Source organism: Mobula birostris, chromosome 6 (genome assembly GCF_030028105.1).
Source record: "Mobula birostris isolate sMobBir1 chromosome 6, sMobBir1.hap1, whole genome shotgun sequence".
NCBI lineage: Eukaryota > Metazoa > Chordata > Chondrichthyes > Myliobatiformes > Myliobatidae > Mobula > Mobula birostris.
Genome location: NC_092375.1, coordinates 180,070,093 through 180,095,970, shown reverse-complemented (window position 1 = coordinate 180,095,970; position 25,878 = coordinate 180,070,093). Strand labels below are relative to the sequence as shown.

Here is a 25,878-nt window from a genome sequence, read left to right as displayed (position 1 = left end):
GTTGACTATCAGGCTCACTCCCAGAAGTGAAGGTGTTTTTATAAATTCATTCTTTAGGATTTGGGCATCCCTTCTATGATTCACCTCAATTATCAAATTGTTCGTCCACTGAATGGCTTGCTGGACCATTTCAGAAAGCATTTTAAGAGTCAACTACATCAGTAGTACTGGTGTCACTAACGGGTCAGATGTGCTAGATGCTGACAGATGTCCGTCCCTGAACCTGACAGGATTTTACAGCAATCTGGTAGCTTTATGGTCATTGTTATTTATGACCAGTTTGCTTGTGTTTAATTTCAGATTATTAAGTGTTGTTAAATTAAATCCTCTGGGTTAAGTCCAGTATTTAACTACTGTGCACATGCCAATTAACTGCCAAGGCAATGTGGATAGAATGTCAAAGAAACTTGCTACAAAAACATACTTGATACCCAAATCTGAAGTCAATTTCTCATAAATTTATATGCAAAACCTACTCGCTTGTCTGCCTTGGTTGAAACTGGTAATAGCTATGCCCTCACAACACGCTGGAGGAACTCAGCAGGTCGGGCAGCATCCGTGGAAAAGATCGGTCGATGTTTTGGGCCGGAACCCTTCGTCAGGACTGTAGAGGGAAGGGGCAGAGGCCCTATAAAGAAGGTGGGGGGAGGGTGGGAAGGAGAAGGCTGGTAGGTTTCAGGTGAGACGTGGCTGTGGTAGCCGGTCTGGGTCAGGATCTGGTCGAAGAGTTGGAGAGAGGCGGAGATCACAGAGGGGGAGCAGTGAGAGAGGGTCTACCGAACTCCCATTCCTGACCCAGACCCGCTACCACAGCCATGTCTCACCTGGAACCTACCAGCCTTCTCCTTCCCACCCTCCCCCCCACCTTCTTTATAGGGCCTCTGCCTCTTCCATCTACAGTCCTGACAAAGGGTTCCGGCCCGAAACGTCGACCGATCTTTTCCACGGAAGCTGCCCGACCTGCTGAGTTCCTCCAGCGTGTTGTGAGTGTTGCTTTGACCCCAGCATCTGCAGATTATTTTTTGTTTACGAACAGCCAAACCCTTATATCTTAGGCCAACTGGCAATGAGTGCATTCTAACTATAAAGTGAGATTCCAGGAACACCTCACCGATTGAATATAAAACAAAATTCTGGAAATACTCAGCGTTGGTGGAAAGAGAAACAGAGATTACGCTGAGCACTGGTGCTCCTCAGGGCTGTGTGCTCAGCCCGCTGCTGTTCACACTGCTACGTATTACTGTGTCGCAAGATTCAGCTCAAACCTTTTCATCGACTTTGTGGATGACACAACAGAGGCTGGTCTTATCAACAACGATGATGAGTCGGAGTACGGAGGGAAAGTGGAGTGGCTGGTGGACTGGTGTGAGACAAACATCCTAAGTATGAAGGTGGAGAAGACCAAGTAATTGATAGAGGACATGAGGAAGGTGCAGATGAACAATACCCCTCTGCTCATACATGGCTCCTCCATAGAAGATGCACCAAGTTCCTGTGGGTTCACCTCATGGATGACCTCACCTGGTCCTCCCTGAATAAGAAGGCACAGCAGCACCTCTGCTTGCTGAGGAGATTGAATCAAGTGAGGATCCTCCCACCCCATCTTAACAGGAGCACCATTGAGAGTGTCCCGACAAGCTGCATCTCCACCTGGTATGGGAGCAGCTGAGCACTGGACCGTAAGTCCCCACAAAGGGAAAGACCAAAAAGATCTCCCTACCATTCACGGGGCCCTAAGTATTATTAAGGATCCCACCCATCCATCCAGCATCCTCTTTCACATTCTCCAATGCATAAAGAAAAGTACAGTCAGGATGGGATACAACTTCTTCCCTTAGGACTTTAGGCTTCTGAATTCCCTGCCGCATTGCATCCAAACTGTCACCGGATAGTTTGTGCTGTACCCTACAATAGTTAATTTATGCACTTTGCTTTGTTTATCTATGTGTAATTTATTTGTTGATTTAACTCTTACTTTTCTAAGCTATTATGTGATATATGTGAGTGATGTGTACTACTGTGCTTTACATCCTGGTCTGGAGAAACGTTGTCTCATTTGGCAGTACACATACAGTGGCATGCAAAAGTTTGGGCACCCCGGGTCAAAATTTCTGTTACTGTGAATAGCTAAGCGAGTAAAAGATGAACTGATTTCCAAAAGGCATAAAGTTAAAGATGACACATTTCTTTAATATTTTAAGCAAGAAAACTTTTTTATTTCCATCTTTTACGGTTTCAAAATAACAAAAAAGGAAAAGGGCCCGAAGTAAAAGTTTGGGCACCCTACGTGGCAGTACTTAGTAACACCCCCTTTGGCAAGTATCACAGCTTGTAAACGTGTTTTGTAGCCAGCTAAGAGTCTTTCAATTCTTGTTTGGGGGATTTTCGCCCATTCTTCCTTGCAAAAGGCTTCTAGTTTTGTGAGATTCTTGGGCTGTCTTGCATGCACTGCTCTTTTGAGGTCTATCCACAGATTCTCGATGATGTTTAGGTCAGGGGACTGTGAGGGCCATGGCAAAACCTTCAGCTTGCGCCTCTTGAGGTAGTTCATTGTGGATTTTGAGATGTGTTTAGGTTCATTATCCTGTTGCAGAAGCCATCCTCTTTTCATCTTCGGCTTTTTTACAGACAGTGTGATGTTTGCTTCCAGGATTTGCTGGTATTTAATTGAATTCATTCTTCCCTCTACCAGTGAAATGTTCCCTGTGTCACTGGCTGCAACACAAGCCCAAAACATGATCGATCCACCCCCGTGCTTAACAGTTGAAGAGGAGTTCTTTTCATGAAATTCTGCACCCTTCTTCCTCCAAACATACCTTTGTTCATTGCGGCCAAAAAGTTCTATTCAAAAGGTTCAAAGGAACATCTAAACAAGCCTGATGCATTTTGGAAACAAGTCCTGTGGACTGATGAAGTTAAAATAGAACCCTCCCCCTTTCTTTCTCCCATCTCTCCAGGTTTGTTTCCCTTTAGCCAATCTACTTCCCAGCTCTTAGCTCCATCTCTCCCCCTCCTGTCTTCTATCATTTCGGATCTCCCCCTCCCCCTCCCTCTTTCAAATCTCTTACTATTTCTTCTTTCAGTTAGTCCTGACAAAGGGTCTTGGCCCGAAACGTCACTGTACCTCTTCCTATAGATGCTGCCTGGCCTGCTGTGTTCACCAGTATTTTGTGTGTGTTGCTTGAATTTCCAGCATCTGCAGATTTCCTCGTGTTTGCAAATATTCCAGACTGCTTTCTGCTCAAGTGATCTTAACATGTTTGCACACAGGATAGTTTCAAAGTTCCTTTGATTGAGTAGCATTTCCCACCTTGGACCATAAGACCTTAAGATATAGGAGCAGAAGTGGGCCATTTGGCCCATTGAGTCTGTTCCGCCATTCAATCATGGGCTGATCCATCTCTTCCAGTCATCCCCACTCCCCTGCCTTCTTCCTACACCCTTTGATGCCCTGGCGAATCAAGAACCTATCTATTTCTGCCTTAGATGCACCCAGTGACCTGGCCTCCACAGCCACTCGTGGCAACAAATTCCACAGATTTACCACCCTCTGACTAAAGTAATTTCTCCGGATCTCAGTTCTAAATGGACATCCTTCAATCCTGAAGTTGTGCCCTCTTGTCCTAGACTCCCCTACCATGGGAAATAACTTTGCCATATCTAATCTGTTCAGGCCTTTAGCTGATAACCAAAAACATAATGTTCTCATTTTAGCAACTATAAAAAGCATCTATCTAAATCTATAATACTGCATTTGTAACAATTTAAAAGGCTGATTTAAAAATGATGTTGATGTGATTTCTTCTGTAATTTTTGTCATTTGTAATATTTCATCTAACATTAGTGAGTTTATATTAATCTCATAAACCAGCCGGTGGGGTAGTGGCATCTGCACCGAATGTTGAGGCGAATGGTCCTGGGTTCAAATCCGGCTGGCTCCTTGCACATTTTTCATCGGTGCTGCGTTGAGCACCGAGCTAGCAACTTGACCTCATATAAACACAGACAAATATGCTAAAGAAACAGCAAGGTAGCCACCCAACCGCATATCTTGTAGCACATTGTGATACTTAAGGTATTATGATTAACAACAACTTAGCACTCTTCACATTTGCATCAGAGGTCTGTGGATCTGGGCCCATTCTAACACTGGGCAAATCATACCAGTCTGGCAGAAAAGTAAGAAATAAATCTCAAAGGATTTAAGAGTGGTGCCACATAGTTAGGATAAGCCACTTCTGGTCTTTATGTAAACATACAAGAACCCATGGCATCATTTTCCACCCAGAAATGAACTAACATTCATTCCTCACCCAACAGCATCAAGAATTGATAACTGGCTCTTCATTTACGCTCTGTACAAGCATATTTACCCCATACTCCTATATTGAACATATATGTTTTGAAAGGCATAAACCGGTCACAAATTCAGATCATATTAAAAAAAAACTGTATAGCCATATGCTCTTCTCATTGACAACATCTTTAGAATAGTTATGGCATTGGATTACTACTCAACGTCATTGAAGATGTCCGATTTTCCCATTCCCATTCTGACATGTCAGTCCATGGCCTCTTCTATTGCCACAATGAGGCCACACTCAGGCTGGAGGAGCAAAACCTTATATTCCAACTGGGGTAGCCTCCAGCGTAATGGCATGAACATCGATTTCTTAAACTTCCAGTAACTGCCCACCCCCCCACCCACTCTCCTTCACCATTTCCTATTCTAGTTTCCCTTCTCACCTTATCTCCTTAACTGCCCATCACCTCCCTCTGGTGTTCTTCCCCCTTCCCTTTCTTCCATAGTCTTCTGTCCTCTCCTGTCAGATTTCCCTTTCATCTCTTCATCAATCAACTTCCCAGCTCTTTACTTCACTCCCTCTCCCTCTTCTGGTTTCTCCTATCACTCAAAGAAGGGTCTCGGCCCGAAATGTCGACTGTTTACTTTTTTCTGTAGGTGCTCCCTGGCCTGCTGAGTTCCTCCAGCATTTTGTGTGTGTTGCCTGATTTTCTGACCATAACCTCTTAAATTGTTTTCTAATTACATTTCACCTTAGTTTGTTGGAATCAAAAGGATTCGATATGATTAGCTCATGAATCCTGTGAATAAGGATGTCAAAAAATCCCAGAAAAAAACAATTTGTGTGTGAATAAACTGATTGCTACGTTATTATTCTATGCATTTTATGTTTGAATGACAGAGTAGGTATTATGTATAATTTTTTTACTACTTGCTGTCAAACGGGAGAGTGTTATCATTCAGCGAGTCTTACTCATGAAATGACTGCAAGTTTATCATTACTGAATATTAGAAATAGCTTAGATCCACAAGGAGGTACTGTTGTATTAGTGTTTGCAATCAGAAGGATTATATACGATTATTTTATGAATCCCGTATGTAGCAGCAATACCAAACTAAAACCAAGCCTGTGACTGCTACGGGGTTGACACGCCCTCAGATCCAACAAAATGATTGTTCCAAAGTGACAAATCCTCTATTTCATCCTTTATTAGCAATTAGAAAACACACAGTCTTGAAGTACTGAATTTAAGTGTACACAAGTGTAAGCTAAGTATTATTCAGCGGTCTGCAAAAGATATGAGCTCCACCAGTCCTAAACTACAAGCTGCCACAAAATAAACAAGAATACGTTACTTAATCTCTTTGCTTTTACCACGCCCCTACTCATGTTACTAGTTACCATAAGAAACATGACAAACACTGAATACAAAGCAGAAAGAGAACAGAACAGCATGCAGCAGAGATTATAGAAAGAACAGGCAGGAGGTGTGGCATAATCACAGCCAGTGGGATGAGTTACAGGGCAACAGAGGCGTGGTGCAGTTAAAACAGAAAGCAACAAGTACTGGACTGAAAGTGTTATAATTGAATGCACGCAGTACAAGGAATAAAATGGACAATCTTGAAATTCAGCTACAGATGGGCAAATATGATGTTGTGGCCATCTCTGAAACTTGGCTAAAGGATGGCTGCCATTGGGAGCTGAACGTCCAAGGATATACGGTGTATTAGAAAGTTAGGTTAGTAGGCAGAGGGTGTGGTGTGGCTCTGTGTATAAGAAATAATATTAAATCATTGGAAAGAGATGACATAGGATTGGAAGGTGTAGAGTCTCTATGGGCTGAGCTAAGAAATAGCAAGGATAAAAGGACCCTAATGACAGTTGTATACAGGCCTCCAAACAGCAGCCGGGATGTGGATTACAAATTACAGCAGGAGATAGAAAAGGTGTGTCAGAAAGGCAATGTCATGTTATTAGTTGGGGATTTTAACATGAAAGTGGATTGGGAAAACCAGGTCAGTACTGGACCTCAAGAGAGAGAATTTGTAGAAATGTCTAAGGGATGGCTTTTTACAGCTTGTTGTTGAGCCCACAAGGGGATCGGCTGTGCTGGATTGGGTGTAGCGCAATGATGTGGAGGTGATAAGAGAGCTTAAGGTTAAAGAACCCTTAGGGAACAGTGATCACAATATGATGAGTTCACATTAAAATTTGAGAGAGAAAAAATAAAATCGAATGTGTCGTCATTTCAGTGGAATAAAGGAAATTACAATGGCATGAGAAGGCAACTGGCCAAGGTTGACTGGAAAGGGACATTTGCAGGAAGGACAGCAGAACAGCAATGGCTGGAGTTTCTGTGAAAAGTGAGGGAAGTGCAAGACAGATATATTCCAAATATGAAGAAATTTTCAAAGGGAAGAAGGGCACTACCGTGGCTGACAAGTGAAGTCAGAGCCAAAGTAAAAGCAAAAGAGAGGGCATACAAGGAAGCCAGAGCTAGTGGGAAGATAGAGGATTGGGGAGCTTTTAAAAACTTGCCGGAGGAAACTAAGGAGGTCATTTGGAAGGAAAAGATGAATTATGAGAGGAAGCTGGTGACTAATATCAAAGAAGATACTATAAGCTTTCTTAAGTACATAAAGGGTAAAAGAGAGTCGAGGATAGACATAGGACCAGTACAAAATGATGCTGGAGATATTGTAATGAGAGATGCAGAGATGGCAGAGGAACTGAATGTGTATTTTGCATCAGTCTTCACAGTGGAAGACGTCTGCAGTATACCAGACATTCAAGTGTGTCAGGGGAGTGAAGTTCGTGCAGTGAAAATCACGACTGAGAAGATGCTCAGGAAGCTTCATGGCCTGAGAGCGGATAAATCTCCTGGACCTGATGGAATGCACCCTTGGGTTCTGAAGGAAGTAGTTGGAGAGATTGCAGAGGCATTAACGATGATCTTTCAAGAATCAATAGATTCTGGCATTGTAACGGATGACTGGGAAACTGCAAATGTTACTCGGCTATTTGAGAAGGGTGGGAGGCAGCAGAAAGTATTAGACCCATTAGCCTGACATCAGTGGTTGGGAAGTTGTTGGAATCAATCATTAGTGATGAGTTTATGGAGTACCTGGAGGCACATGGCAAGATAGGCCAAAGCCAGCATGGTTTCCTGAAAGGAAAAACATGCCTGACAAACTTACTGCAATTCTTTAAGGAAATTACAAGCAGGGTAGACAAAGGAGATGCAGTAGACGTGATGTACATCGATTTTCAGAAGGCCTTTGACAAGGTGCCGCACATGAGGCTGCTTAAGATTAAAGCCCATGGAATTACAGGGGAGTTACAAGCGTGGATGGAGCATTGACTAGTCGGCAGAAAACAGAGAGTGGGAATAAAGGGATCCTATTCTGGCTGGCTGCCAGTTACCTGTGCATTTCCACAGGGGTCAGTATTGGGACCGTTGCTTTTTACGATGTATGTCGGTGATTTGGACTGTGGGGTTAATGGATTTGTGGCTAAATTTGCCGATAATACAAAGATAGCTGAAGGAGTGGGTAGTGTTGAGGAAACAGAGAGCCTGCAGAGAGGCTTAGATAGTTTAGGGGAATGGGCAAAGAAGTGGCAAATGAAATACAATATTGGAAAGTGTATGGTCATGCACTTTGTGGAAGAAATAAACAGGCAGACTATTATTTAGATGGGGAGAGAATTCAAAATGCAGAGATGCAAAGGGACTTGGGAGTCCTTGTGCAAGATATCCTAAAGGTTAACCTCCAGGTTGATTTGGTTGTGAAGAGGGCAAATGCAATGTTGGCATTCATTTCTAGAGGTATAGAATATAAGAGCAGGGATGTGATGTTGAGGCTCTTTCAAGCACTCGTGAGACCAAACTTGGAGTATTGTGTGGCGTTCTGGGCTCCATAATTTAGAAAGGATATGCTGACAATGGAGAGGATTCAGAGAAGATTCACGAGAATGATTCCAGAAATGAGACGGTTACTGTATGAGGAGTGTCTGGCAGCTCTTGGGCTGTACTCCCTGGAGTTCAGGAGAATGAGGGGGGATCTCATAGACCTGAACAGATTAGATATGGCAAAGTTATTTCCCATGGTAGGGGAGTCCAGGACAAGAGGGCACGACTTCAGGATTGAAGGGTGTCCATTTAGAACTGAGATGCGGAGAAATTACTTTGGTCAGAGGGTGGTAAATTTGTGGAATTGGTCAGGGGGTGGTAAATCTGTGGAATTTGTTGCCACGAGTGGCTGTGGAGGCCAAGTCATTGGGTGCATTTAAGGCAGAGATAGATAGGTTCGCGATTAGCCAGGGCACCAAAGGGTATGGGGAGAAGGTGGGGGAATGGGGATGACTGGAAGAATTGGATCAGCCCATGATTGAATGGCGGGGCAGACTCAGTGGGCCTAATGGCTCCTATATCTTATGGTTTTATGGCATTCTCAGAGTAGATAATTTCACACTGCAGTTTGGGGTGCTGGACCTAATAGATGGCTGGGAAATAGTCTTATGGTCTTAGGGGCATGGCTCCTACACCGTGACTGAGCATGAAGAAAGATGCAAGAGAAAAAAATACTTCTTTTAGACTGTATGTGAATAAACTGACTGCTGCCTAGTTATTTATTATGCAGAAGCACTGGCTTAATTCATTTGATAATGATTCATTCAATTATGTTATGATAAATTGGCCAAATATATAAAGCTTAGACAGCTGGAACAAACTATATTATTCAAAACTTTTATCATCTTTCTTCCTGTTACTACTGCAACACAGAATAGAAACATTGAAAAATCTACAACACAGAATGAGGCTATTCAGCCTACTAAGTCTATACTAGTTGTAAAAAGCTACCAAACTGAAGCCCATCTTGCAAAATTACTTCAGTGATCCTGCAGTGTCAAGTACACACCCAAGCACTACTTGGATGTAAAGAGTGTTTAGGCCTCTACTATGACGAAGACATTTTTTCCTCTCTCCTCCTCCTACCAGTTATTTTAAATCTAAGGTGGTTGATTTTTTCTCTTTGCTAAAAATATGCTGCTGTCTGTTCACCTAGGACCCTCATAATTTTAGATTTATCTACAAACGTATTACGTCTTTTCCCGGCTTCCAATATTCCAAAGAAAATATTCCTAACTTATTTGTTCAGTTCTGCAGTTATCCAGTCCAGACAACTTTCTTCAGTGTAACCTATCTTTCCTGTCACATGACTGGAAGTGTGTGCAATGCTGAAACTGTAGCATAAGTTGTATTTTATACAGTTGTAGCATTATTTGTGGAAAGACAAATCTCAGGGTTGTATACTGCATACATACTTTCATAATAAAAGTACTTCAAATTTTTGCATCTTTAATTTCTCTGCTCTTTTTCTATGTTCCTTGACAAATGAAGAACTATATCCCATATATAGATTAACCACCTGAAAGATCCTTCATTGCATCTTTGAAGACATGAATATAACTGAGACTTCGCACTTCCAGTGTTGCTGGAAACCACTGTTTTTTAAATAATATTTTTATAAGATTTATATGTTTTAACAAACTGGTGTATTTTTCGCACTCACTGGCAGAAAGCGGTATAGCAGCTAAACTATCGGTTTATCACATTTCGCATTTTTCATTGGCTAAGTATGAGCACATGACTCACGTGAAGTAATTGTTTTAGTTATGTAGCCTATTAGTTCGTTCATTATTTTCTATGTAATTTCTTTCATCTTATCTACAAAAGTGATAGATTTTTCAAAAGCTCCATCTTTATTCTTTTGTCTATACATTTCTTAGCATCATTTTGCAGCTCTTTCTTTAGTTTGCTTAATATTTCTATGTTTATACTCTAAAATAAACTGTACCCTTAGATGTAAGACTTCTCGTCATTCTGCACTCCTGGAAGAATCCTAAGGATCAGAAATTAAACAGAGATCCAACAGTGTCTTGATTTATTTGCATATATTTTACCCTGCACTTCCAAATAATCAAACCATCCGCATTCTCCTGTAATCTAAAACTGTCTTCCTCGCTGTCAAGCACATGGCTAATTTGGTATCATCTGTAGTTAGGTCTAACTCATTGATGGTAAAATCCCAAACCCTTCTGTTACAAGATCACTCTTTGCTTCCTGCCATTCAGCCCAGTTTTAGATCCATTCACTTTGATCCAGTGGGAGATTATGTGGGGCATACAGTAGAATTCCAATAATTTGGCAGAATTAAGTGTTGCCAGGCTGGCTGGTTTTTCAGTCTATTGTATATTACTACTATTAATACCCTAATGCATTTTAAATTCTCCTCTTTAGATGACACACAGTAGTTCAATGCATTTTACAGGGACCTTACTTGATTCCAAGAGATTGTGGAACAGAGAGCCCCCACAGTGAATTTAAGAGGAACATGAGAAACCAGGCCCTAATGAAGTTAAAAGGAACATATAAAATGGACGTAAAAGAAGCACAGAAAACAAGGCCCAAGTCTGTTTTAAAGGTGTGAGGAAAATATAACCTGGTATGCTTAAAAATGAACAGGAAACAGAGATCTGGTGAGTTTAAGGAGAGAACAGGAATTGGGGTGCCAGTGAGTAGCAAAATTGGTTCTATACATATTTACCCTGATTTGCATATTTTAGAACAAAGGGGAAACTTTCCCATCCTTTCTAGTAGATTTACATTTATTCCAACAGGAAGTCAATGGACTGGCATAGACTGTGGCTAGAACTCACTCAAACAATGTACCAATCTTCTCTTGAATTGAAATTATACTGTGGTATCATTGGTCAGTGAAACTATGGGGAGAGAACACGGATGTGGATTTTTTGCGCTGAAAGCTACTACTTCCCCAATCGTCATGGAAGCTGAAGTAAATTATGCTCAGAAGAAACTGATAAGAAAAATACTACAAGAACGTATTGTTGCACAAGGAAAACTCCCTGACTTGCAAAACTAATGCACTCAGAGCTGAACACAGCTTAAAATATGCATGGCATTGTGATAATTGATCGATCTGACTATGTTTTGAGTATTTTGGTGAACAATTGACAAAACTATTTTAAATATTCAGACTCATTTGGATTCAATTAAGAGGTGCAATTCTTAAGTCATGATAATAGGTTTGTTGGGGTTTGGGGAGTAGTTTAAGATTAAATAGGGTTCAATGTCAATTTATTTTCAATGTACATACTGTATATGTCACCATATACAACTCCAAGATTAATTTTCTTGCAGGCATACTAAATAAATCCAATATCCATTATAGAATCAATGAAAGACCGCACCAACAGGGCAAACAACCAGTGTGCAAATTCAAAAGAAAGAAATAATAATAATAAACGAGCAATAAGTATCAAGAACATGAGATGAAGAGTCCTTGAGAGCGAGTCCATAGGTTGTGGGAACAGTTCAGTAATTGGGCAAGACACGTTGTCCCCTCTGGTTCAGGAACCTGATGGTGTGAGTCTTGGGGCTCCTGTACCTTCTTCCTGATGGCAGCAGCGAAAACAGAACATGACCTGGTTGGTGGGGATCCGTGAGGGCAAAATGTCGAAATTGATGGTAGGAAATGTTCAAGGTGAAGGCTCTGAGGATAGCTTTCTTCCCTCACATATCTGGGAAGTGACCTGCCAGAGAGTTCAGGGAAAAAAAAGGAGGGAGATGGAAAATTATACAAATGCTATCTTCAGAGTGCAATGCTTAAAGAAATCCAATTACCTTACTTGGGATAGTGTAGCAATAGTGTTCAAATATCACTGATCCTGATGTGAAATACTGTCGTTCTCTATTTTTTTTTTGCATTTTGACCATTTTCTTGCAAGTAGCTATCAGCTCATGTCACTGAGACGTGTTGTTGTTCCTCTGAACGTGCACACAGGGTGAAGATGCTCCTACAGTTGTCATACTCTTTACAACAAGACACACTCACTTTCCATTCTACCTGCAGGAAAGGTCTGCACGCAGCAGCCAGGACAGCCAAACAATGGTAAAATCATCCCCATCTTGTGTCTCCACACGCATGGATTCAACAACAAAGATGATCAATTTTGTTGGCAGATAGATTGATTCAAAAGCGACTGAATGGAATTACTCATTTAGAAGACAGTTAAGAAAATGTAGCTGAAAGAACAGTCTAGAAAACAGTTTATTTTTTAACAAAGTTCTGTTGCAATGCACAGAGATATATATTGTATGTCAATAGTGTCTCCTTTAAAAAAAATGTTCCACATGACCAACAATTATTGAAAGCATGGAGAAGCATGTTCCAGATTGTGTGATGTCCTAGAAGAAGGCATAAGCAAATTGGTATCTCCCATGGAGGAAACAGGCATCTCTTTATCTAGAACAGCTAATTCATCCAAGCATATTTATCTTCTTGACTTATAAAAAAAACAACACAGGACATGGTATTTAATTTAAATTAATCTTGATTCATATATCCTCTGCTGTCCTTTCAAAGATCACCTCACATAACTTGCAATAAATACTGTTGAGGTGTTATCTCAAAACCGTTGACTGCTTTCCTTTACTTGACTGGCTCAATACATAAAAGTACATCATAGAGCCTCTCGAACATAGAACATAGAATACAGCAAAGGAACCAGCCATTCGGCCCATGATGTTCTGCACTGAACACAATTCCTGAATAAACTAAATCTCTTCTGCCTGTACATGATCTATATCCCTAGATTCTCCATATATCTGTATGTCTACCTAACAGCCACTTAAATGTCACTATTGTACCTGCTTCTACCTCTACCCCTGGCAGCCTGCTCCAGGCACGTATCACTCTCAGTGTTAACACCTTTGGCCCATACCTCTCTTTCTAACTTTGCATGCCCTCCAGTACTTGACATTACTACCATGGGAAAAGATACAAAGTCCCCACCCATGCCCCTCAAAATTTTATGAACCTCGGATGTCCCCTCTGCCTCTGATAGTCCAAAGAAAGTAACCCAAGTTTGTCCATTCGCTCATTATAGCTCATACCCTCAAACCCAGGAAGCATCCTAGTAAACTTCTTCTGCATTCTTTACAAAACCTCCACATCTTTCCTGTGATATGGCAACCAGAATGGCAGACAATACTCCAAATGCAGCCTAACCAAAATTTTAAATATCTGCAATGTGACTTCCTTACGCCTTCTTAACCACTCTATTTGTTGTGTGTCTACTTTTAGAAAACTACAGACTTCAGTGCCAAGATACATCTGTACATCAATGCTGTTACGAATCATTAATTGTATAATTTTCCCCTTTCATTTGAGCTCCCAAAATGTAAACCTTCAATCTGACTGAGCTCTTTGAAGAGGTGACAAAGATGATTAATGAGGGTAGGGCAGTGGCTGTTATCAACATGGACTTTAGTAAAACATTTTACAGTGTTCCTCACGGTAGACTGATCCAGATGATTAAGGCACATGTGATCCACAGTGACTTAGTAGATTGGATTCATAATTGGCTTGACCCTGGAAGTCTGTTGGTAGTGGTGGATAGGTGTTATTCTGACTATAGAGCCATAAACAATGGTGGGCACAAGGATCAGTGCTGGCACCTCATATATACATGTAATTAAGGTGAAAATGTGGATGGGCTGATGAGTGAGTTTGCAGATAACACAAGGATTGTCAGAGTGGTGGAAAGTGAGGAAGGTTGTCAAAGGATATAGCAAGACAAAGACCAGTTGGAAATACGGGCAGAGAATGGCAAGTAGATGTGTGTGAGGTGTTACATTGTGAGCAAGAGTCGTAAGTAAGAGGAAAGCATCCAGTAATGACAGGATGTTAAGAGCACCGATGTATGGAGGAAACTTGAGGTGCAAGTCTATGGCTCCCTGAACCACATGATCAGCAGGAGGTTGATGCTCTAGATGCAGCCTCCTCTACATTGCTAAGGCACAACATTAATTGCTTTGATGAGCACCTCCACTCCATCTGCCACTCTCAGGGTGGAGAAGCAACACCTCATATTCCCTCTAGGTAACCTCTAATCTGATGGCATGAACATTAATTTCTTCTTCTGATATTTTTCATCCCCCTTCCCTCTTCTTGTATTCCCCACTCTGGCTTCTTACCTCTCCCTGGTGCCCCTCCTTCCCTTTCTCCTATGGTCCACTCTCCACTCCTACCAGGTTTCTTGTTCTCTAGCACATTACCTTTCCCAGCCACCTGGTTTCACCTATTACCTTCTAGCCAGCCTGCTTCCCCTCCCCCGACCTTTTTATTTTGCCATCGTCTCCCTTCCTTTCTAATCCTGAAGAAGAGTCTAGGCCCGAAATATCAACTATTTATTCATTTCCACAGATGCTGCCCGACCTGCTGAGTTCCTCCACCATTTTGTGTGTGTTTCACCAAGATATTCTGTGGATTAGAGAGTTCTAGCAATAAGGAGAGTCTGGAGAAACACGAACACAAGAGACTCTGCAGGTGCTGGAAATCTTAAGCAACACACATAAAGTGCTGGGGGAACTCAGTACATCAGGAAAATCTATGGAGGGGAAAACAGGCCGAGACCCTTCATCATGACTGGAAAGCAAGGGTATAAAATGGCAGGTGATAGGTGAGACCAGGTGAAGGGGCGGGGGTGGAGTATGAAGCTAGGTGATAGGTGATAGGTAGAAGAGCAAAAGGACTAAAGAAGAAGGAATCTAGTGGGAGAGGACGGTGGACAATGGGAAAAAAGGGGAAGGAAGATGGGAAGGGGAATCAGGTGAGGAAAGGAGAAGAGGTGAGAGTCTAACCAGAATGGGGAGTAGAGAGTAATTACTGAAAGTTGGAGAAATCAATGTTCATGTCATCAGGTTGGAGACCACCCAGATGGAGTATCAGGTGTTGCTCTTCCAACCTGAGTGTGACTGAGTGTGACCTCCACAAGTGCTGCTTAACTTGCTGAGTTGCTCCAGCACTTATAGTATGTTGAACAAACTTGGACTGTTTTCTCTGGAGCACTGAAAGCTGAAGGGCTGTCCAGATAGAAGTATTTAAAACTGTGGAAGACACAGAATCAGAGACGTTTTCCCAGACCTAAAATGTCAAACACAAAAGAGCACGAGTTTAAAGTGGGAAGGGGTAAGTTTGAAAGAGATTCATCAGGCATTTTATTTACATGGAGAGCGGTATATTCTGGAACACACTGTCAGGGGAGGTGGTGAAAGCAGATACAATAGCAAAATATCAGAGGCACGTGAACCAGCCAGAACAAAAGCATATATGCTCAATTCATGCTCAAGGTTTTTAAAATTTATTTCCAGATTGTTGTTCTAGGTTTCTCCTTTTTGATCTCTATACCCCTGGGATATTAGAAGTAAGTTAAATGGTGTACTAACCTGTTCAACCAAGCAGCTCTAGGTAGAACATTCCTTTCCAGTTTTGTAAGATTTTTGCTCAACTGCTACCAACTGGCCTATCTGAAACTTCAGAACAAAATTCTCCAAAGTATCAGCAATGTTCCTACTTACCCACATGCCAGGCATTCCACATTATTGTACCTTTTCAACTCAAATTGTTAATTTTGGTTCAAGTAACAAACTTTCACAGTAAGCTGGACTACATAACATTTCAGTCAACCATACTCCAGCCATTAACATATTGCTATACAGCACCTGAACTGATTTTCTGGCTATTATCAAAAACAGCAATCAAAGTACAATTTCAAAAAGATAAAACATACTTTAACTTTCTTACATTTAGCTTTTATTCACTGCTGTTGTTACTTCTCACAAATACCTAGCAACTCTTAAACAATCTCAGTGACTGTAAGCAATTAACTGGGTTCAGACCTGAATTATAAGATGTAGACTTTTTCATTGTTGTGTTTTATACATTAATTGTGTTCATGAATTCTACATCCTCAAAACTTTTGTTGTAAACATTTTACATTTAATCCTGTATCTCTGGTCTATTTGATTTTTAAAATCACCGTTCTTTTCTGATCTGTTCTGTATTTTTAAACACCTTTGTCACCCCGCCACCCACGTTTCAATGGAAAATGAAAAGGTGTTCTAATAGAAAAGGTAAAATGATGTGATGAGAGTGAGAACGAGCCACCCACCATACTGGTCATGAACATGTAGGTACCATCGACACCCAGTGTTCCTAATCTCTTTTTATTACAACTGGCTGCCTTTGTTCAGGTGGAGAGGTGTAAGGTGCCAGCCTACAGGTCACCCTTGGGCAAGGTGTATCAGCTGTTTCGCCACTGGATCAGGGTCACGTGAAGCCATGGAAGCAGGTGGCGGATGGTCGTATGAGCTGCTGGTGCACATCACAAGTCCTGGTTATGCGACCACTGATACCAGGCAGACAATCCCTGAGGAATATTGATAATGGTTGGGGTCACCCGTCTTGTAAAGACACTGCCCAGAAGGCGGCAATGGCAAACCACTTCTGTAGAAAAATTTGCCAAGAACAATCTTGGCCATGGGACCATGATCACCTACGTCAATATGATGTGGAACATAATGATGATGATGCCTTTGTTATTTTCTATGAACACATATCTCACTGAACATGTATTATATCTGGTTCTCAACATACTGTAGGAAAACAGAACTGTAAAAAGAAGTGAAAAAGGGAACATCTCAGTAGCAATCCACTTACTTTGATCTGTAACAAGACAACTTCCTTTTTCAACATGGAGAACAGCCATAAAACAGATCTAGAGAATATTAATGCAAGAAACCAGGTGCAGCCTGAAGTTATACTTTGCTCTCAGTTCTCTTTATTTTGCAGGGGATAGGAATTTTCTTCTGAAAATTTTACTGTCCTGTGGCTCAAAGTGGGCATTCTACAGTTCACTATTTTATGGGTGGCAGTAGAAGTGGTCTCTGGTCTAGGTCAAAGAGTCTCAGAAAATAAGCTTATTTCACCACTTCCTAATTTGGTTTCAATCATTCTGTTTTCAATCACCTTTACTGCTTTGATTTTGTCTCTTTACAAAGCAAATGCTACAACATTGTTTAAATTCCAGCCTGGACTATCGATATAACTGAATTTAGATCCCACCGTGCCAACTGGAAAATCATAGTTCAAAGTACTAAGTATAAACGTAATTCCAGATTAATAAAATTCTGGATTGTCACAAAACCCATTTGTCTTACCAACATCCTTCAAGGAAGGAAACTGCTATCCTTGTCCTCTCTTAGCTGAATGTAATTCCAGAAACACTACTGGGTTCAGGAGCAATCTGGTTTGGACAAAGAATGCTAGTCTTGCCAGCAACCTCTACATCCCTGGAAAACCTTGGGTCTTCGGCAAAGTTTAATCGATGCATTTATGGTTCATGTTATGATGGATTTCTAGTTTCTGGTTGCTCCTTTCTTTGTTGCTATTTTGATCTGGGCAGACTAGCTCTGTGGCCTGCGGTCAATGAACGCAGTGCGAGGTTGAACTGAACTGAGTGCAGGCTGAACATTCCTGGACTGTTTTGATGACTTAGCAGTTTGATGTTTTATATTCTGTGTTTCCCACTCAATTTTTTTGTCGCTTGTGCAATTTGTTCTTTTCTTTGTGTTTTGAGGGTTTGATGATTTTCTTTGAAGGGGTCCCATGGTTTTCTTTGTCTCATGGCTGCCTGTGCGGAAGATGAATGCCCTCCTTCTATGCACACTTTGAAGGGGAGAGCACAGCTACAGCTGTGAAGATCCCTGCTGCACCTGATGACCCTGTGATCTCTGTCTCAGCGGCCAATGTTAGACTGTCTTTAAAGACAGTGAACCCTCGCAAGGCAGAAGGTCCCGATGGAGTACCTGGTCTGGCTCTGAAAACCTGTGCCAACCAACTAGCAGGAGTACTCAAGGATATTTTCAACCTCTCACAGCTATGGGCAGAAGCTCCCACTTGCTTCAAAAAGGCAACAATTATACCAGTGCCAAGGAAGAATAATATGGGCTGCCTTAACGACTGGTAGCACTCACATCGACAGTGATGAAATGCTTTGAGAGGCTGGTCATGACTAGACTGAACTCCTGCCTCAGCAAGGACCTGGACCCATTGCAAGTTGCCTATCGTCATAATAGGTGAATGGCAGATGCAATCTCCATGGCTCTTCGCACAGCTTTAGACCGCCTAGACAACACAAACACCTGTGTCAGGATGCTGTTCATCAACTATTGCCCAGCATTTAACACCATCATTCCCACAATCCTGATTGAGAAGTTGCAGAACCTGGGCCTCTGTACCTCCCTCTGCAATTGGATCCTCGACTTTCTAACCGGAAGACCACAGTCTGTGCAGATTGGTGATAACATCTCCTCCTCGCTGACGATCAACACTGGCGTACCTCAGGTGTGTGTGCTTAGCCCACTGCTCTACTCTCTATATACACATGACTGTGTGGCTAGGCATAGCTCAAATACCATCTATGAATTTGCTGATGATACAACCATTGTTGGTAGAATCTCAGGTGGTGATGAGAGGGCGTATAGGAGTGAGATATGCCAACTATTGGAATGGTGCCACAGCAACAACCTGGCACTCAACGTCAATAAGATGAAAGAGCTGATTGTGGGCTTCAGGAAGGGTAAGATGAAGGAACACATACCAATCCTCATAGAGGGATCAGAAGTGGAGAGAGTGAACAGCTTCAAGTTCCTGGGTGTCAAGAACTCTGAGGATTTAACCTGGTCCCAACATATTGATGTAGTCATAAAGAAGGCAAGACAGCAGCTATACTTCATTAGGAGTTTGAAGCGATTTGGCATGTCAACAAATACACTGCACAGGACCGAAAGAAGTTGCAGAACGTTGTAAATCTAGTCAGCTCCATCTTGGGTACTAGCCTACAAAGTATTCAGAATATCTTTAGGGAGCAGTGTCTCAAAAAGGCAGTGTCCATTATTAAAGACCTCCATCACCCAGGGCATGCCCTTTCCTCACTGTTACCATCAGGTAGGAGATACAGAAGCCTGAAGGCACACACTCAGCGATTCAGAAACAGCTTTTTCCCCTCTGCTGTCCGATCCCTGAATGGACTTTGAAGCTTTGGACAGTACTTTACTTTTTTTAATATACAGTATTTCGGTTTTTGCACATTTTTAAATAATCTATTCAATATATGTAATTGATTTACTTGTTTATTTATTAAGTTTTATTTGATTTATTATTATTTTTTTCTCTCTCTGCTAGATTAGGAATTGAACAGCATTGAACTCTGTTGCTAAATTAACAAATTTCACGCCACATACCTAATTCTGATAAATCTCAAGGTTGTATACTGCATGCATAATTTCATAATAAACGAACTTTGAATCTTTGAATTTAAAAAAATGAATCAGTTGGCATGGAGCAAATCTTGGCATGGGAAAGGATTGAGAGTGAATGGAACTTGAGGCTGGACTGGATGGGGTAAGAGAGCCAAAATAATGTCTTTATAAGCAGATAATATATGGTTTAAGGCTTCCATTAGTCTTGCGAGACCATGGATCTGCGCCTGGATAGTCTTCACTCTCCAGGGTGCAGGCCTGGGCAAGGTTGTATGGAAGACCAGCAAGTTGCCCATGCTGCAAGTCTCCCCTCTCCACGACACCGATTTTGTCCAAGGGAAGGGCAAGGGCTGATACAGCTTGGCACCAGTGTCGCCGCAGAGCAATGTGTGGTTATGTGCCTTGCTCAACACGTTGCCTCAGCTGGGGCTCGAACTCACGACTTTCAGATCACTAGTCCAGTGCCTTAACCACTTGGACATGTGCCCACGTGGATATATCACTAGTCCAGTGCCTTAACCACTTGGCCATGTGCCCACGTGGATATATGGTTTAAGCCAAAGCTCTCCAAGGAATGGGTACGTTCAGCTGAGAGAGGCAAAACAAAATAGAAAGCTGAGTTTGGTGTGTGGAACCTACAATAACCAATATTTAAATTACATTCAACAATATTTTAACTGGTCGCCACAGAAAGGACAAATTAATGAAGATTTAAAAAGTAAAAATTAAGCTTACCTGATATTAAAATAAATGTGACGAATGGTTGCAGAGAGCCTGGGAAATGAATACCGGAGAAGCAATAATGTTTTTGACATTGGAACCCACGGAAGGGAACTATGATCCTATGAAAACAGAAGAAAAATCTTCAGAGGCTGGAAATTTGGATCAGAAAATGCAGGCAAACATTTAGCAGTTTAGACGGAATAGGTGGAAAGAGAAACAGAGTTATCAAGTCAAGTCAAGTCACTTTTTATTGTCATTTCGACCATAACTGCTGGTACAGTACACAGTAAAAACAAGACAATGTTTTTCAGGACCATGGTGCTACATGAACAATACAAACACTACACTGAAGTACGTAAAAAAAACAATACAAAAACTACACTAGACTACAGACCTACCCAGGACTGCATAAAGTGCACAAAACAGTGCAGGCATTTCAACAGATAATAAATAAGACAATATGCACAGTAGAGGGCAGTAGGTCAATACCCAGAGAGGAAGGTTCTGGATTCACTGAAGAAGGATCTTCAATCCAAATCGTTAACAATGATCCTACAATTCAGAAACAGATTCTTCACTTCTGTCTTTCGATTTCTAAATATTCATTAAACCCATGAACACTACCCACTACTATTTTTATTTATTTCTTTATTTGCATGTTTAATATACATACTGTAATTCAGGATTTTTCTGTATTAATCATGAATTGCATTGTACTGCTGCCGCAAAGTTAACAAATTTCTGATAGTCACGAATAATTTGGATTGGGATGTTGGGGCGAGAACCCCAAAATGTGACAGCACGGGAGATGTCAACCAATCGGGAGGACGGTCTCGGAATACGCTGAGAGAAAACAGGTAGATTAAGGGAAGGAAAATAATCTGACATATTAGCGTGCGTTGCGGAATAGAATCCATGGGATTTTGATTTTTTTGTTTTGCAACTTCACCTTGCTGAAGTTGTTTTCCTACTTGCTGAAAGTGTTTTGCTGGACAAGCCTCCACTCGCTGAGACTCTGAGGAATGCCATCGACCAGGGCTACTCCAGAATCGGGCATGTTTGATCAGACTTGTAAACTGTAGAGATAGCACGCAAATAACGAGAAGGACGTTTTATCTGCCACAGGCGCTTGTTACGATACGGATAATACTGTTTTTAAAACTATTATTTGGTGTTTGGTTTGCACGTAGCAATCGTTCAACAACTCGCGCAGAAATCCCGGAGCTGCAAGTCGAACCGATCTGAACACAATGTGACGGGAAAGTTTGTGAGCTGTCAGGTGTGCAGTACAACTGTATACTGATGTTGCTCAAGTGAACACAAGGTTACTCTGCAAATTGCCGGAAGCGGGTGGCCGCCTCTCCCGTACATTTCTTTGCAGATCTGCCTTTCGCAAAGGTTTTCTGCATACCTGCCTTTACCATAAAAGGAAGAAGGAAGTTGGCGAAGGACAGGGGCGAGGCGTCTCCACCATGGCGGTTATACCCCTCAGCGTCTCGGAGTGTGAGCCATCTGCTCCACCTCCGCAGGTGGAAGGTAGGCTGCACGCCCCATGCTCGCTGGTTGAGGCTCCTCCCTCACAAAACCTGAGGCCGCAGGTATCGGCAGCTTTTCGGGTAATTTCCTTGCTGCCTGGAATTTATCCCCCTTTTTTAACCTGTTTATTGTGCGTTCAAATCGAAAGAAATGACAGTAGACCTGGTAACAATCGTGCTGCTTCTAGGAAGGACGTTAGGCAGTGTTGCAGGTGAGTTCATGGTCAGAGGAGTATTTACTTGCTTCAAGGACTGGCATTTAGGCAGCGTGAAAACGATTCCAATATATTCTGATTCGGTCTTGAGTATTTCTGGTAACGTGCGCTGAAGCTGATTGTGCAGCACGTGATATTGAAATTCCTTTTTTTAATATAATGTAGCACAGCATGTGACGGTGCCATCCACATGTTATCAATCTACTATTTTGTAATGAACACACATGAAATGCCGGAGGAACTCCGAAGGCCAGGCAGCATCTATGGAAAAGAGTAAACAGTCGGCGTTTCGGGCTGAGACCCTTAATTGTATGCTTCAGCGATAATTCCGGCTACAATTCCTCCGTTGTTTTCTCCGCAGGCTCTTGCTCTTCTGGAAATGCAGACACTTGTGAAGACTGTCTAAAACTCGGACATCAATGCGCTTGGTGTTTTCAAGAGGTAGGAACAACTCTTTAAAAGTACTTTTTATTTAGTGCGCTGTTTAATAAGGCTTTGGAGCGATCCTCTGCATCTTCCTTTTCATTCTGGTTGTGGAGGGACCACGAGATTAATAATTAACCTACTAAAACAACCGCCTTCTCCTGGAAACTTGGGCGTTGTGGTACAGTAAATGCGATTATATGTACGACAGAAGAGGTAAATGAATAACCCATTTTGTGTGATTTTGAAAGACTCAACACAAACTGCTAGAACTGCTAGTTTTCCCCTTGGCCTCCTCTTCGCCCAAACACTCCCGAAGGCAAGAAATTATGAGAATAAATAATCTGCCCTAAAGTAAGGCATTTCAGGGCGGAAATTTATACTGACTCACTCGCATTCAATCACCGTGATCTAGATTAATTAGATAACTGCAAAAAAAATCATTGATAAACCCTGGGGAAGAAAACGTCTGCAACACCTTACAGCAAAAAATAAATACAAAATCCAGTTCAAATTGTTTGCAGCAAAACGAATGCTTACATAAATTAAACTTAGGATAAATGGGAAAAATCGTTTGAAGAAATTTTACTGATATTACAAAATGAAGTCTATTGAAGAACGTTTAAACGAACTTTTGAATAATGTGTTTCTAATCGCGGTAAAGTACAGCTATATTCAGTGAGGTACACCTATAAGAAGACATCGAGAAAGTAAATACAAAGTTTCAGAGTTTCAAACCGTTTCTTTACTCGGGTGACATTCCGTGACCTGTTTTAGTTTGGAAAATTTATCCTTTCCAATGCCGACATGTAATGCAAATTGTTTATTTTAGGACTTCAATGTTGATTTAAATTCCGGTGGAAGGTGCGGCGCTCTCGACGACCTTTTAGGACGAGGGTGTTCTCTGGAGTTTATCGAGTTCCCAGTTAGCCACGTTCATATTATAAGAAAGGAGACTTTAAGCTTGAGTCGACAAAAGGGGGACGAGAAAAGGATACAAATGTCTCCCCAAAAACTCATACTTAATCTGCGACCAGGTAAACTCCATGGAGGGGTAGCACCGTGAATATGCCTGAAAGAGGAGCGGGCACAACTTTTAAAAGGGTTTCACTGTAATATTGATCCTTCGCCATTATACTTGCCCTTGTACCTGAAAATACTAGAGCCAGAATAGCTGGCTACAATGCTTTAAATTGCCGTAAAAGACTTCTGATCATTCATTTAAATAGGCAATTCGCTTGATATTGTGAATATTCCATTGACCTCGCATGAGCCGGCACAATCTCTTTTCAAAGTAAATATTATTATCATAGTGTCACCACAAAGAACACTGAAATTGACTTTTCTGCGGGCATACTCAGCAAAAGGAATAGTAACTATAGCAGGATCAATGAAGGACGACAAACTGCGCAATGCATAGATAAATACGTAATGAGAACACGAGATAACACGACAAAGGGGCCTTGGAGTGAGATTGGTTGTAGGTGCACCTCAATCGATGGGCAAGTCAGTGTAGTTATCCCCTCCTGTTCCAGAGCCTGATGATTGTGGGGTAGTAAATGTGGTGGTGCGAGTCCTAAGGTTTTTTTTATGGTAGCTGTAGGAAAAGACCAAGACCTGGGTGGTGAGGATCTCGGATGATGGATGCTGCTTTCATGGAGATGCGCTCAATGGTTGAGAGCGATGTACTGGGCTGAGTTCACTAACTTTTGTAGAGTTTTCTACTCAAGTTGTACCATGCAGTCAAAAACACTGGGCTTGTGAGGTTTTTGTATCAGAAACTTAGGGGTTCCTTAGCCTAAAAACTTAGCCTAACACATGGTGCACAGAATGAAGAAGAAGAGTAATAAAGTTACCAGTGATATGATGCAAGCAGACATCTTACACTTACAAATATTTAATATGTCATCTCTTATGATTATTTCTGGATTTAATCTATAATTTTCTGTCAGGCAATCAGGTGACATTTGGAGTGGATGTGCGCCAGGCTGAAGATTATCCAGTTGACCTCTATTATCTAATGGATCTTTCTGGCTCTATGGTTGATGATCTAGCCAGAATTAAAGAACTGGGATCTTCGTTATCCAAGGAGATGGCCAAATTAACCAGCAACTTTAAACTAGGCTTTGGTGCATTCGTAGAAAAGCCAGTGTCTCCTTATATCAAAACAACTCAGGTTGATTTAATTAATCCCTGCTGGTATGTAGTTCATTTTGTATTAATATCCACGTCGAGTTCTTGTCAGAAGCGTGGGGATTTAGAGCCAGGTGTTGTCAGGCAATATTGTACAACGTGCCTTTGATTAAGATCATCTAGGTTACTGTAGATGAAAATTGTTTTAAAATTCGTTATGTGTTCTTTCGTCATTCAGCTCAATGTAATCGCAGACAAAAGGACAGCGCACATGTTCAACACCACAAGAAAACACTTTTAGAACTAGCATAAGTACAATACACAAGGAAAAACAACTCTCTACAGCAGTAAATAGTAGCAGTACAGAAATCAAAAATAATACATATCATCGTCTGAATGAGCTGACAGACTTTCACACATCTGTCTCTCTCTCCATACTATCTTCCTAGCCATGACCTACCCCAGGAGAAAACTCTCTTTCCCCCTTGCACCAAAGAAGTGCCCTTTTACATCCATCAAAACCATTTACACTGGTACTTCTCCACCCCTTGATGATAGCAGCTGTACCAGCCCTTTTCACCTTCAGCCCAGACAAACATGTTTTTTCACCACTTTCTACTATGCTGGCTGCAGACGAACTTCCTTGACTCTCTCAAAACATTGCTGTGGACTGTGTACTTTTTCAAAATGATCACACGACAAGTATTTTGTCTTACAGACTTCCATTTTATTTTAGTATATACCAAGGAGGAAACATTTTCCTTACAGTTTCTCCTGTTCACAAATGGGGCTGTTTTCCTGGTATCCTAGGACTTTAACATCAAATTAAAACAAAACTTATTGCTCAGCTAATTAAAACAGCAAATTCTGCTGATTCTTAAATAAGTCTTACTTTCTTTTAACCCTAAAATACATTATTTGTTCCCCAGTGCAGTTGTTCTAAACTTTATGGGGGAAGAGGTTTCTACCATTGAAACTAGTTTAGGATCAGCTTGTCAAATGCTTAGATTGTATTTTCGTAGATTTAAATTTATCAACCTGTAGTTTATTCTATTATGCATTCAGGTCATAAGCATTGCACCGTGCAGGATGGAGCTCATTTGGACACAAACAGAATGAATGACCTTTTCAACTGAAAGGATTTTCAATCTGTTTTCTACAGACGGGTTCAGCTTTGATGCAGCATTTGCCCTTTGCATAAAATAAACGTACATTTGAAATAGATAAAAGCTTTTGAAAAAGAGCCAATCATGTCATTTGTTCTCTCCCAATATTCTAAACCTCATCAGGCATGGATACGACACAGCAGAATGAAACAAGTCTTGTTAAAAGCCACAATAACACCATTGAGGTGT

General features: G+C 41.4%; 1 protein-coding gene and 1 long non-coding RNA gene across 3 annotated transcripts in view; one reads left to right on the top strand and one right to left on the bottom strand.

Annotated features, from left to right (window-relative positions):
• Window positions 1-5,518: 5,518 nt before the first annotated feature.
• Window positions 5,519-21,574, bottom strand: LOC140199624 (uncharacterized). Its single transcript, XR_011886453.1, has 3 exons — window positions 21,167-21,574; window positions 20,230-20,336; window positions 5,519-11,921 (listed from the first exon to the last, which is right to left on the bottom strand). It is a non-coding gene; the product is annotated as an uncharacterized lncRNA (long non-coding RNA).
• An 88-nt stretch (window positions 21,575-21,662) lies between these two features.
• The window catches only part of itgb6 (integrin, beta 6), a 66,038-nt gene continuing 61,822 nt past the window's right edge, over window positions 21,663-25,878 (top strand). For both annotated transcript variants that reach the window (XM_072262015.1, XM_072262016.1), the window contains exons 1-4: window positions 21,663-21,964; window positions 22,329-22,408; window positions 23,223-23,427; window positions 24,343-24,589. In XM_072262015.1, coding sequence (XP_072118116.1) covers window positions 21,904-21,964; window positions 22,329-22,408; window positions 23,223-23,427; window positions 24,343-24,589 — 593 coding nt within the window. In that variant the 5' untranslated portion in view covers window positions 21,663-21,903. The remainder of the gene's footprint in view (window positions 21,965-22,328; window positions 22,409-23,222; window positions 23,428-24,342; window positions 24,590-25,878) is intronic.